Source organism: Caenorhabditis remanei, chromosome I, assembly GCF_010183535.1.
Source record: "Caenorhabditis remanei strain PX506 chromosome I, whole genome shotgun sequence".
NCBI classification, from domain to species: domain Eukaryota; kingdom Metazoa; phylum Nematoda; class Chromadorea; order Rhabditida; family Rhabditidae; genus Caenorhabditis; species Caenorhabditis remanei.
Genome location: NC_071328.1, coordinates 11,565,137 through 11,579,010, shown reverse-complemented (window position 1 = coordinate 11,579,010; position 13,874 = coordinate 11,565,137). Strand labels below are relative to the sequence as shown.

The 13,874-nt window shown below is 40.5% G+C and overlaps 4 protein-coding genes across 4 annotated transcripts; 2 read left to right on the top strand and 2 right to left on the bottom strand.

Annotated features, from left to right (window-relative positions):
• Positions 1 to 578: 578 nt before the first annotated feature.
• Positions 579 to 1,668, bottom strand: GCK72_002563 (uncharacterized protein; the record flags this gene model as incomplete). The annotated part of the gene is made up of 4 exons (XM_003111849.2): positions 579 to 900; positions 946 to 1,049; positions 1,093 to 1,161; positions 1,258 to 1,668. 4 exons carry the CDS (start codon positions 1,666 to 1,668, stop codon positions 579 to 581), a joined length of 906 nt encoding a protein of 301 aa, XP_003111897.2.
• A 606-nt stretch (positions 1,669 to 2,274) lies between these two features.
• GCK72_002562 (uncharacterized protein) lies at positions 2,275 to 3,262 on the top strand (the record flags this gene model as incomplete). Its single annotated transcript, XM_053723490.1, has 5 exons — positions 2,275 to 2,430; positions 2,478 to 2,608; positions 2,715 to 2,796; positions 2,840 to 2,971; positions 3,017 to 3,262. The coding sequence occupies 5 exons, from the start codon at positions 2,275 to 2,277 to the stop codon at positions 3,260 to 3,262; spliced, it is 747 nt and encodes a 248-aa protein (XP_053592135.1).
• A 453-nt stretch (positions 3,263 to 3,715) lies between these two features.
• On the top strand, positions 3,716 to 4,263 carry GCK72_002561 (uncharacterized protein; the record flags this gene model as incomplete). The annotated part of the gene is made up of 3 exons (XM_003112151.2): positions 3,716 to 3,790; positions 3,840 to 3,977; positions 4,105 to 4,263. 3 exons carry the CDS (start codon positions 3,716 to 3,718, stop codon positions 4,261 to 4,263), a joined length of 372 nt encoding a protein of 123 aa, XP_003112199.1.
• Positions 4,264 to 11,336: 7,073 nt separating this feature from the next.
• GCK72_002560 (uncharacterized protein) lies at positions 11,337 to 12,152 on the bottom strand (the record flags this gene model as incomplete). Its single annotated transcript, XM_053723489.1, has 1 exon — positions 11,337 to 12,152. One exon carries the CDS (start codon positions 12,150 to 12,152, stop codon positions 11,337 to 11,339), a length of 816 nt encoding a protein of 271 aa, XP_053592134.1.
• Positions 12,153 to 13,874: the final 1,722 nt, after the last annotated feature.

Sequence of the window (13,874 nt, the reverse complement as noted above, 5' to 3'; positions counted from 1 at the left end):
GCTATCACACGGGCAACGCCTTTTTCGATAATGGACAGTTATTTTAAAAAGTGATGTGTGGGTCTTTGCAAAAAGTTGTCTGAAAACAATATAATAAAGGAGATCAAAAGATGAGAAAGGCTTCAGTGAGAAAAAGAGAGAGGAATAATGCAAAAGTTTAGTCGTCCTAGATGTGTCTCCATAACAACTGAAAAAATGTGACACGGCAGAGAAAAAAAAGAATTTTGGAGTTAGAGGAAATGAGATAGAACTCATTCAGATTTCTCACTGAGGTATACATCCGTTGAGTCCTTTTTGTTGGTTCAGTCACAATTTTTTTGGGGAAAATGAAGAATTCTGATTTGGATTCGCAGAAAGATTTTTATTCATAGTGGGAGTTTCCGGAAACAAGCAGTTTCCTTCCTGTTTATCAGTTCTAATCAGAGATCTCAAAACTCTTTTTGTGTTGAAGAGATCTGATCTGAAAATTGAGATTTTTGGGGTACAATAACGGAAAAGCTGAATCGAGAAATTTTAAAACTGCGGTTTTATTTAACAATAACAACATAAAAACCAGCAGTTGAGTAAAAAAAGTAGAGTCAGTTTCTACCGAAAAGACATTTCAAAATCATAGTGATAAGGAGCCAGACACAGTGAAGCATCAGTATGATAAAACTACTTCCATTGAGATCGTCTTCCTCGTTCATATCTTCTACAAATAGGAATGAAAGATATTCCGAGAGAGGCATCATCTTTTTGGTGACCCATTTTCCGGATGTTTCGAATTCCAACTCTTTAGTTTCCGAGGAAACCACAATGCAGATCAATGGTCTAGAAACACGACAGCGACGAGCCAACTTGAGGAGAATATGCTTCGATGGATTATCCGTTTTGATTAGAATTTCTTCATTGGTTTCAGAGCTGAAAATGATGTATTTTTCAACCAAATCCCAGGAACTAACTCACATTAGTCGGTCTTTGAACACAACTGCAAATTGATGAAAAGTGTGATGGTTGGTTGAAGTGACTCTGAATGTTGTGCCGATTGGGGAATCATTTTCGATCCATTTCTGAACAAAAAAGGTTAGATTAATAAATTAGAAGTAGGGTAACCTCTGCCAGTTTCCAGACAGCATCTTTGTTTGGTAGATCTCGGATTCTGAGTAATTTCGCGTTCAAGATCTGGAAATTTAGAAATTACTTCGGATTAGAGCATTTTCGAAATTTTCCCCACTTCGGTGGAGAAGTCGCCGCTTTTCAAGTTATTTCCCAACATACCGCCGGATCCTCGATCAAGCGTTCCATCGGAAACTTCTGACAACCATTTGCATCCAAATGAATCGACTCGTTAATAGAATGGAGTTTTGAAACGAAAAACATTGTCTCCTGATATGACAATATTACTCCATGGAAATTCTTAATCCTAAATGACGCTGGCTCCAACATATTTCCGAATACATTGACCCAGTCTCTTTGACGAATCACTTCAATCGAAAATTCATTGATAATCGATGTTTTGAGAATGAAGACGAGCAATGGAACGATAGTTTCTGTGAATCGAATGGCATTTCTAACGGAGATTACATAAATTTCTTTCTGTGAGTTAAGTGATGGAATGATGGTGAGTTTTTGAGCGTCATAACCAGATGGGATAATTGCGTTAATTGGATATGGCAGAAGTCCTTGCATTTGAACATGGCCCATTTGGAATTGATGAGCATCAACGAGAGCTCTTTCTGTTCGTGAGGTACTTCGGAGGAGGAATCTGAAAAAAGGACAAGGTTGGATGTAAAGCAATACATTTGAAACCTTGTTTTGAAGTCCAGGTGATCAATGCACTCTAATTTCATCTCTGGCGGCAAATCGTTCCATTTTTCAAAAGAAGTTAGAGTTTTCGGACAGCTCATTTTGTTTCCCATCTTGCTATTTTTCTGAAATTACGACAGTTATCAGTGTGTTTCGGATCCATCAGTGGTAAAATCGAAAATTTGAACAAAAAAAACAGATTTTTGTTTTCAAAGTTTAAGCTACAGTAACCTTTCCGCAGTTTTGCGTAAGCTTCTTCACATTTTCTTTTTTGAATTTTACAGTTTGAGATTTTCTTTTTTCAGTATTTTTTTCTTTTCCTTGCCTAACTTCTATTTTAAGCATTTTCTCACTGTCAGCAAAAAGACGAATAAACGAAGAAACTTATTTCAAACACCCTCGCAAAACTCAGTGTTCAACAGAGCGTTATTGCTCTTACTTTCATTGTTTTTATTTTTCTTCAGTTATAATCAGCATTTTGCAGCTAAAATGTCATCATCCGACGGATATTCGTACTCGCAATCTTCAGGAGATTCGTCACCAAAAACAGAACTCAATAATGAGCAGATTCACGCTCTTCTCAACAAACTTTCAAGTGATGAACAGAAAGAGTTGACGGAAATGATGAGAACTTGCACAACAGAGGTTTGTCATATTGTCGAATAATGGATTATCAGTTCATTTAATTGCAGGTTACAATGGCACGTGGGTTGCCAATCACAGGAGTCGTTCTCGGAAGTTTCTACCTAGCCAGACAACGTCTCCCCGCTCAATATCATTTCGGTCCGAAGGGATGGCCATTTTACGCAATTATGGGAGTGGCGTTAGTTTTTTTTTAAAATAACTATGCATATATATATATATATATATATATATATATATATATATATATATATATATATATATATATATATATATATCGTTTTCAGCTCCCTTACTGCTTCGAATCTTATGTTTATGGGCACGTGTAGAGACAGGATCAAACCAAGAATTGATCAGCTTTGGAATAAGGTATGTAAGTCATAATAAGAGTTTACAAAACATGAATTTTCAGTATAATCTCGCTCAATCGGCCACGAACTATGATGAAATTCGTCGGCAAAATCGAGGTGGAGCCGGAGAAACATCTATTTCAAGAATGCAGACGAATCAACGAGAACCAGTTCATGCTCCTCAAAGAGCCGAGGTTTGTCTCTTTTTTATTACTAGCCAAATTTTTTTGAATTTCTAGAAACCAAATCCATACGACTACACGTACTCAGTCCCCACTGAAGAAACATCATCTTATGGCGATTCATTCACTTCTTACAAGCCATTAATTGGGGAGACCTCAGAATTTCAACAATCACCACGTGTCCGACGCCCGTCTCCGCCCATTTCTTCGTCATTTACCGAAGAAGATTCTGGTTTTATGTCTGGAACACCTTCTGGACAACCATCTTCTTCGGAAAAGACGTCAGGGTACACTTTCCAGTAGAAATCGATTTTCGTTAGATGTCAATAGTTTATTTATCATAGATTTCGTTTATTCTCAGTAAAATGATCGCCGGTTACTTTTTTGAATCCCATGTTTTTCTCTCTTGTGAATAAAGTGTTTCCATCTCATCCTGTTCGGTTCGGATTTGAATTTAGGGTTGTCTCCATCTTCTCTATTTCTCTATTTCTCATTCATGCTCTATGGCAACACCGAAAGTTCATCCCGCTATTAAAATCAATGTAATTCTTCATAGGGCGTTTTCGAACATTGATTCTCACAATAGAAATGCAAATAAAACCGACTATTCATATTCTTTCATTCTTTTTTACATAAGAACTGGAGATTTTTTTAAAAATCACGTTGAAATTTTTTGTGTTTTTGCCATATAATTTACACATTGCCTTCCATCAAATTATTGCTCTCTCATAAACGGCTCATTTTATAGGTCTCAATATGCCAAATTCCACTTGCAAACCATTCCCGTGTCGAAATCCAGATAACTTCTCAAAGTATTGCGAAAAAAAAGAGGTGAGTGAACGCATTTCAGTACCGTTGTCAAGCAAAGTTTCATTTCCAGTTAGGAAAGAAAACAGATGATAAAATGCCAGTCGTTCACCGGAATGTAGAAGGAGAGAATAATGGAGAGTGCTTCAAAATTAAGGGCCCAAAAACACCGTTTCTTCTGACTCATTTGGAGAAGAATTATGTTGATAAGGTAGGTGTAACCGTTGAAGTTGTTGAGCCTATAAATATGCTTCATACTTTTTCGTGAAGAATTTCTAGCTTTCCAATTATAAATGTGTAATTAGTTGAAAGTTTCATAAGTATTCTTTAATTTCTAGCCAAAAGAAGAACCAACGACAAGTGAACCTACAACATCTAAAGGAACGAAACGAGAACACTCAGTATCAGATTCTGATCAGGAACTGGAAGATCCAAACGAACCATCAACGTCTTCTTCAACGACGAGAAAAAGACCACGGGCTCAGCAAAACTCATAGTTCACCGTTTTTCAATTCTCACAATATTTGTACATATGTACTTTTTCTTGTTCCCAAAAACTATCAAATCTTATTTATCTCTCTTGAAGCATTTACGAAAACTCAACGATTCAAAGCAATAATAACAATAGTTTAAAAAATATATTCCTTCGATGTTTTAAATAATCTTTTTTTACAGATTCAGGTAAGGTACCTTGAATTCTATTTCTTCTGTTATTTTTCCTATTCTGAATTTCAATTTTAGTAGTTCCAGAGTGTTGTGGACAAAAACAGCTATAATTGATCTACTGCAAAGGTAACTACTCATTTCGACTTTCCACTCTTTGACCACCTCCGATTCTACCAAAGTACTTCTTTTCGTCGTTTCTCTATCTACAGTACTCCTCTCTTTGATCAATTGACTCCGCCCATTTCACTTTGATCGTTCATCCTCTTCTTTCTTTCTCACTGAAGAAAGAAAAGAAACAAGACGAGTGGCGCGCCCGAAGGAACTAGAAAAGTGTCTTCTTCTTCTCCGATGCCGCCGCCGCCAACATCGTCGACGTCGTCGTCTTCTTCTTCAGAATAGGAGGAAGAACCCCTTTTCGCCTCCTCCTTCTTCCTCTTCTCCGCCGTTTCGAATCGATCGACTCTCCCTGTGTGTAGAAGAAAAGCGAGGCCACCGATGGATGTTTAGAGCAGTCGTCTCTCTTCTCTCTTAACACTATTTCGCAATGTGTGTGTGAGTGACACACCATCCCGCCCGGTCTTTTCTATTCGCGTGTGTCTCTCGCATACTGTGTTTAGACCTCTCTCTGCGCCTCTTCTCCGATACACTCTCCATTCAGGTCTCTACTTATCTGACTCTCATCCTAGTTATGTGTGCAGAAGAAAGGCCCGGCGGCGGCGACGGTCGGTTTTCTCCATCCTCCCCATCGCTTCGTTTCCCTCCACACACATCGCTCTTCTTTCTTCTTTTCTTTCTCTCCCCCCTTCAATCGTCGTCGTCGTCGTGGCGCGCCTCGCGCCCGCCCCTTTCCGTCATTTGAATGGACGGACGGACGAAGTGGGGAATGGATGAGAGAGTGTGGAGACGCAGCGAGGACTGATGGCCTAGAGACCGAGGCCCCCGAAGCACACTCACGTCCACCACACCATCCCACATACATACACACAAAACCCCCCACCATAATAAGGCACATAGAAAGGAAAAAGGGAGGGAAATGGAAAGAAGGAGAGAGATAGAGAGAGACACTGCCGCTCTTCCCCATTTTCTCTTTTGCTGCAAAACCCTCCCGAAGCTCTCTTTTTCCTACTTTCTCTCTTTCTCTTCCCTCTCTTCATGGTCCAACCCGACGACGTCTTCTTTCCACCGTCGTCGTCGTTGTCCACTCTCCCCTTTCTTTTTTTGGTACTGAGCTCCCCTATGTGCATGTATGCAATGTGACGCGCTCTCTTTCTCTCTTGACCAGTGGCCAATCAAAAATGGGGTGATGATGGGAGAGCAGCAAAAAAGAAAACGAAGGAGGAGGAAAAGGGGTTCGCGACGAGACTCTCGGTTTTCTTTTCTTTTTTCTCCTATCTCTCTTCATCTTTTTTGTCTCTCTTCCACTTTTTGACTTTTTAAATTGTTTAGAAAAATTAATTCATATTTGTCCGGAATAGTTTACTGTTATTACATAGTCTTCTTGCACGAAACCTGACACTTTCATGTTCAAAACGGTTTGAAGCGTTTGTTACTCGGTTTTGGCTTCGCTAAGTTTCGGCATTTTTCATTCGAACAGTAAAATCAAAAATGTCAGCTTTAAATTTGTACCTGAAAATCTGAAGTTAATTTTTCATCCATTTTATAAATATTTTTCTGAAACTAAGTCATAACTTGTATCTTCTATTTTCAAATTGAATCTGAAATATTTTGGCTTACACACTTTATTTTGAATAACCACATTCAAATTTATAATTACAAATCCCTTTTGAAAGATTATCGTGCATTTATCTGAAGTTTATTTTCACGTTTTATAGTCTGCAGTTGTTAAATTCATATAACCGGCAGATTCCCAATAGTTGAATCCAAAAAAAACAATGTAAAGCAAATTCTACGGTTTTCTTTTCAATTTTTGAAATTTTTTTGATCTACCGTTCAAAATTGTACGCAATTCGATATTTCAACAATAACATTTTCATCATTTTTCTACTCGATTTTTCGAATAATTCAATGAGAAAACTCTGTAAAACTACATTTTGATTCTTTGATTTCCCATTAAAATGCATCTAGTACTAAATCTAATGTTTTTTTACGAAGAAAATGCAACATTTTTTGCCCGAAACTTTAAATTTGATACTTTTCGTTTTACAACTTTTCTTTTTCAGAAAATTATCTTGTTCAGTAAATATGTGAAAGAAATAAACTAGTGCATTACTTTTTTGTAACCAAAAAACTATTTTTTTGAATTCCAATCTTGAAAGTCAGGTAATTTTTTTGTTTCGACTTGTAATTACAATAGATTAACCAAAAAAGCCTTTTTGGCTTCATTTATACCCAAAACTGTCGGTTTTCTATATAACCAACTCTGAAATTAAAAAAAAAACAATTTCAAAATAATATTTTTGGTTTAAAAAATTAAGCAAATTTCTTAAATTTCATTCCTATCCGTATATTATAATTTTCATGAATCAATTTCTCAACCCTATCTTCTCATTGAAATACTATATAAAATCAACGCGGAGCAATTTCCAAATAGAAGTAGGATTACGGTAGGTAGGTCTCTATCAACTCGATTAAGCTCTGTCAATTTAGAAAATTAAATCAAAGAAAAATAGGAGAAGTTCATAAACGCAGAGATTCAAACAAAAAATGATTCTTCGTTTTCACTTTTCTTATCATCGTTCATTTGTTTCCCACGCTCCCAAAAATAAGGTGTTGTTCCATTAAACTACTCAAATATGTTTCTCTCTCTCTGAAGAAAGTTCATTTGCTTCTTCTTCCTTCCGTTTTCTGCGTCTCTTCAACATTTTCTTGTCTCTCGTAGGGTTCGTTCTCTTTTGTTGTTATATAACCTCCTTCTCTCTCTCCCTTTCCTTGTTTTTTTGTGTGTCGCGAACAGTTGAATGACTGTGTGATAATGAGAGGGAGTGAGAGGTTATGGTTATGATCATTATGACAACATCAATTGGGTGATAACGAGAGGTGAAAAAGGAGGGCGAAGTGATACTGTGTTATAACAGGAAACTAATGTTTTTCTCTGTGTCTCTTACTGTTTTTATGGACCTGTTGAGCTTCAGAATTTTTCGAAATTCAGTATTAAAAATAATTTTGAGTCGTAGCATCTAGAAATGTGCCAAAATTTCAGCAACATTGCTCTACCGGAATTTTGAAAAAGTTACGGTAGATCAAAATTCTGAAAGAAAAACTGTTTTCAACTTTGAAAATTAACCCCTCCGTTTCTTTTATCATTCTCAAAACCCCAATTTTCTGAAGACTACCGTAACCTGAATTTCTCAATCTCGTTCTCTTCACCCGCGAAAACTTTCAAATTTAAATTTAAATTTTTTGCAGACAAAGAAATCCCTGCCAGGCCGTGCTGTGTCTCCAAAACTCGTTCAGCACGGGAGACGAGGGAAATAAAAAAAAACAATTTGAATTGTCTACAGTACACATCAAATTGATGGTTGAGCCGGCGTATTATGTGAGTTTTTTGAATTTTTTTTTTCCAATTTTTCAAAAAAAAAAAACTGTAATTTTCCGATTTCCAGAAAGGAGAACACTGAAACAGAGAACATGCCGGGAGATGAAAATGCTGTTGGAACAGAGACAAGTGAAGAAAAGGTAGGTTGACTTCTGAAATTTTGAATGCTGTAAAATTGATATATTTCCAGCCAACTACATCAAATGAATCAACCACAGAAGACCAGACACCGAGAAGTGATGAGTCGCCGGCGCATCCACAGAAAAGGGTAAAAACAGGACAACCGACGTCTTCCTCTTCGTGTTCTCTTTTTTTTCTGCAACAAAATCCGAAAATCACTCATTCCTCTATATCTCTTCATCTTTCCCACTATTTCCGCGTTGTCTAACCACTCGAATGGAAAATGGGAGGGCGATGATGATCGAGGGGAGGAAGCAAAAGAAGAAGAAGGTCGCTGCTGGCTGCTGCGTTTGAATACTTTTTCTCTCCGTCTCGATTCGCTTGTGACTAGGCCATCTGTCTCCCCCTTCTTCGTTTAGTTGTCAAAGGAGCTCTGCGTCTCGCTGATTCGTACACTCTCTCACTTAGTTGTCTAGTGAGGCCGTGGCCTTCGGAAAACGGTACTCTCCTCACTTGGGATACTATATCAGCGTCTGATCTGTCACGACTCTCTCTAATGTGTACACTCTCTCGTCGCATCGGTTTGTGAAGAGAATGGACGACGGGGTCGCAGCAGTCGTCGCTCGTTTCTCTCTCCCCCTATATATTCTGTACACACAGCGCAAATTCTGCGGCGACTCTCTCAATTTCCAGTGATATTTCTTGTGGTCGTCTATCGTTCGGTTTTTGAAAAAGACAGCGACGAAGGCGACGCCAGCCCCGCATGACGGGACGGACACACATACACACGGAGGGTGGGGTAAAAATGAAAAGGAACGGGGGAAGCCAAAAGCGATGGGGGACGGAAATAACATGGAAAAGAGTAGAGAGTTTAGAGACATCATTCTATGAGTCTTCGTCACACTAATTTTCGACTTTTCGGAAAGTGATAGAGTATCAATTTCAATTGATAATGATTATGATCACGAAACCATTTTTTATAAGAATTTGAGAGAGTGAGATAAGGAGAGTAGAATGATTTAATGAGCCAAGGCGTGGGCCAACGAACACGGGAGTTAAAAACATGCTTATGCAAACACGCTCCATTGCTAAATTCGGAGTCTGAAACTTCAATTTTTTCGATTTTGGAAATTTCGGAAATATTTGGAACGGAAAATTTGCTGACAGTTTCAAAAAACCAAAGATTTTTAGAAAACACGAAAGTTTTAGATGATACTATTTATATAATGGAGCGTATTTGCATGGTTACTTGCGAAGGAAGGGAAGTTAGGATTGTGGTTAGCTAGGAAGTTGTCAATTCGGTTTAAGGTTCTCGGACGACTTATCTGGCTGAGTTCGAAATCAGATCTCGTCAGGCTGCTACAGTATACGGCACATGAGAGAGGTTACGGTATAAACTGAAATACCGGACGTTTCTATGAAAAACTGAAAGGATTCTCAACTTCTAGCCTAGAGGGAAAAAAGTGTCAAACATATACGAATAAAATATGGAGAGTTGGAAAAAAGAAACATACGCGTTGCCCGAAAATCGGGAAAGACTGAAAAAGGAGACCTCTTCTTTGCCTTCTCCTTTTTCCTTTTTTATGTGCTTGCTTCCCATCGTCAAGCACATACGCACACAAAAAGAGACACTGCTTTCGTTGTGTTTTGGAGAAGCATGGACACCTTCACACGGACACCTCGTGATGACGTCGAGAAGTTGTACTCTCTCATCAGCCTCAGCAGAAGCTCTGCTTCGTTCAGAAAAGAGGTCTTAGCTATCTGTCACTATGAATAGATATGTTTTACTTTCTCCTCTATTTCTCCTCACTCTCACTCTCTTAAGCGGAAGAATATAGAAAGACCGACGATCACATCGGAAACGAAACACACGTTTCGTGATGACGTCACTTTGGTTTCGTCTCGGAGAAGAGGTGTCCCCTTTTTCTTTTTCTTTTTCTTCTTCTGCTGTCCTCCTCTCGATTGGAGAAAAATGAAAAAAAGGGGAGGCCTGGGAAAGTGACGAATGACCAAAGATTACACAGAGAAGTTGAAGGAGGGGGAAGGGGGAGGCATATGAAATAAACAAGCCATCACTCTTTTTCCTTCCGACAATGAGAAACGAGAGACAAACATAATGGAGAAATAGACGACATGCGGAAATAGAATGATGTGATTAATCATCTAAGTCTCATACTCTCTCTTCTTCAGACTGACCGCCTCTCGAACCTTTCTCTCATGTTGTTTGTTTTTGTAATGACCGATGATGATGATGACTCTCTCCGGTCTGATGGACTCGGTCTGACGGAAAACGAGAGAGATTGTTTATTGGTTAGAAATAGACACATGGAGTATGAGAAGGAAACCTGAGGTTCAAAATGTCCAACAGCTGGAATGTGAAAGTCTAGAATATGAGCAGGTTTAATTTTATCAGGGAGTCAAGAAGGGAGTAGCTTCAGAAGCTCTGTATACCTTACCAAGAATAGCGTCAACTATAAGAAACCACAATTCCGAAACTTTCCAGTATCTCAACAAATTCTCATCACAGAAATCGGAATCTCCATAGTCGAAAGTGTTCCTAGTCGATTTTGTAGACTTTTTGAATGTTGCTCATCTTGCATATGTGGATGATCATGTTTTGATCATTATCCACAAGTCCCTAGGGAATTCAAAATCAGAAGTTTGCATTCATTTACCAAAATTCCATCTAATTACTTGTTTACCGGCGAAAACTCTAGAATCTCCTGAGCTCATGATTCTGATTATACCCCCTCTAGTAATGCTAGATTCGAAATTTGAAATGTGTAGGCTGCCCTATGGCCAAATCCAAACTACATCCGCTCTCCCTCGCCTTCCTGGTTGTGAGCCTCCTACGATAATACCTTAATCACCATCGCGCTCTTTCGTGTGTGTACTTTATAGAATACGTCTATATTCATATATCTGATGAAATGGATGATTGAAAATAGCCCCTCTTCACCACTACCATGAATATACGGCTAATCCTTCTCTCTGGTTTCGTCGTCGTCGTCGTCGTCGTCGTCGCGCGTTCATAATCTGCAATCCTATGACGCGACTACGCCCTTCCATCCTTGTGCCTTTTCGAAAATAAGGTGAAGCTGAGCGTATGAAATGGCGAAGCGGTACGATGGAAAAAGAGAGCCTAATGAGCTTGTGATAAGGGACAAGGCTAATGAGATATGGGATGTTGACAGCAAAAATTGAGAATATGCTCATTGAACTGAATAGTGGAAGGAGAAAAAGAGATTGCGGCGGAAAAAATTGAGAAGACACGAGAAAATGTTAAAACTACAGTAACCCCAACTTGATATTTTCAGGGTGAAGATGCTGACAAATACGCTGCTTCGGTAGCTGAAGTAGCGCATGGAGGTGGAGGTCCCAAAAAAGATGAATCGGCTCCTGCATCTGTATCAAATGCTCCGCCACCCACTCCTCCTCAACCTCAAATCGTACCTCCACCCCAACAACACCAACATCCGCCACAACAGCAGCAGCAACCGCCACAACCTCATCATCCTCAACCACCACAACATCCTCCGAATGTGCCGCCGAACAGTTTTGCACCCCCTCCAGGACATCATCCCCCACATCCCGGAATGCCTCCAATGGATTGGAGGCCTCCACCGCCTGGAGCAGAACATCAGATGCCACCCGGTTATCCGCCTGGATATCCTCCATACGGCATGCCACCCCGTCATCATCCCGGATATCCTCCACCACCGCCACACGCATATGGATATCCTCCACCTGCGGGAGCTTATGGTTATCCACCACAAATGATGAGACCGCCAATGATGGGACCAGGTGACATGGTACGAATGCCACCCGGACCAACACCGACCGAATGGGCAGCACAACAACAACAAGCTCAGGCGGCGGCTCGAGCTGGAGTTCCACCAACGAAAGAAGGACCGAATGGGAATCCGACGACACCCTCATCATCGTCGCAGCCGATTCCATCACCATCGGCTTCGTCGATAGCTGAGGAATCGTTGGACGAGAAACCGAGTGGGACAAAAATGCCACCACAACAGACACCTCAACCTCCACAAATAATGTCGCCAGCGCCCCCACATACACCGCAGGCGCCGGCGCAACAAGCATCAGCAAGTGGTAAGTTTCAGAAATCTACGCTGTTTAAAAAAGGAGCTAACTCATTAGGTTCATTTCTTTTTTTTGTGTACTACATACTATTTGTACTAGTGAACCTAATTATAGAAAACTTACTATACAACAAAAAGATTGGCTTCCTTACAATGTCTAAATCTTACACTCTCTGGTTGAACATCCAATCAAAAATAATAGGGATTTCAGCATCCGCCACACCTTCCACTCCATCCGAAACACCGCGAGCGTCTGGAAAAGTTTTGAGCAAAGCGGAGCTGTTGGAGAAGCTTGTCGGTCCTGTCACTCATCACAATCCTATTCATGTGATGCACGAGAGAAGAATGTTTTTCGAGAGACTAATCGACTTTTGTGAACGAAATGGCGGAGAGCCGATCACTATGGTAACTGAATAGAATAGAGAAGGAAAATAGATGAGTCAACCAACTGTTCACAGTTTCAGGTCCCACAAGTGTCAAAACAAAGTATTGATCTACATCGACTCTATATAGGAGTGAGGGCGAAAGGTGGATTTCAACAAGTGACGAAGGATAAATACTGGAAGAATCTATGTACTGAGGCGAATCCAGATCTGGCTGAATCCTCAGCTGCCGGATACCAACTTCGAAAACACTACCAAAAACATTTACTTATGTTAGAGTGTCGAGAAACCGGACGAAATCCGGAGGATGAGGTGGCTTTTGCGGATAAAATGAAGAGACAACGAAAACGTGAACCTGGAGGCGCGGCGGCAGCTGCGGCAGTGGCTGCAGCCGCCGCAGCCCAACAAGGAGGAGATCAGAAGGCCCAACCCGGAGCACCGGGAGGTAGTGGATTACCACCGCCGGGACCACCCGGACCGCCAGGTCCTTATCCAGGTTAGTTCATGATTAAAAGTGCAAAAAATGCCCTGGAGGATTTAAAAAACACGTACCTGTGAAATTCTTGCATGTTCAAAAAAGATAAAATACAAAATATGGAATAGGAATATTCGTCGTGGGGAGTACAATTTCTATTAGCTATATTCGTAGCGGAAAGAGGCGGCACTAGATTCGGTTTCTATGACATCGCCATTGTCGCACCGTCTTCTGCTTCGTCCTCTTTCCCCGGCAGTCACGTCTTCTACTTCTTCCTTCCACCACCGTTGTCGCTTCGAGAAGCGCGGCTCTCCTCCGGTGAGCAGCGCACGGGGCTAGCTGTATATAATAATGAGGTATATAGGGCGCCCGCCTTCCCGACTCACCCTCTCATGTACGTCGTCGTCAACCACAGAGTCGTTGTCTCCCTTTCTTTCCCGTGACTATCAAAACTCGGTTATGACTCCGCCCCCTAATATTCTACGAGCTTCGCTCCTAGGCTTGGCGCTCACCTCTTCTTCCCCTTCTTCTCGTCTCACCGTGTATGTCCATCCATCTATTGTGCCCATTCTACTAGATGGAGAGAGGCGGAAAATGAGATGGACGCATCGTTTCTTTTTCCTCTTTCCCTTTCCCAATCAGCTCTCTCTTCATCTGCTCCTGCTGCCGCTTCTTCTTCTTCTTCTTCTTTTTCTCCTTCTCCACCTGCTCGCTCCCGTTGTCGGCTCACTTGGCAACCATCATATATGGAATATGCATATCGACCTGGTTTCTCTATTTCCTACTTCCTCTCGTTTCTCTCGCCATGTCACCCTTTTCTCCTTCTTCCCTTCTCCATAGCTTGCTTGTTATCAGTAGTTGTGCT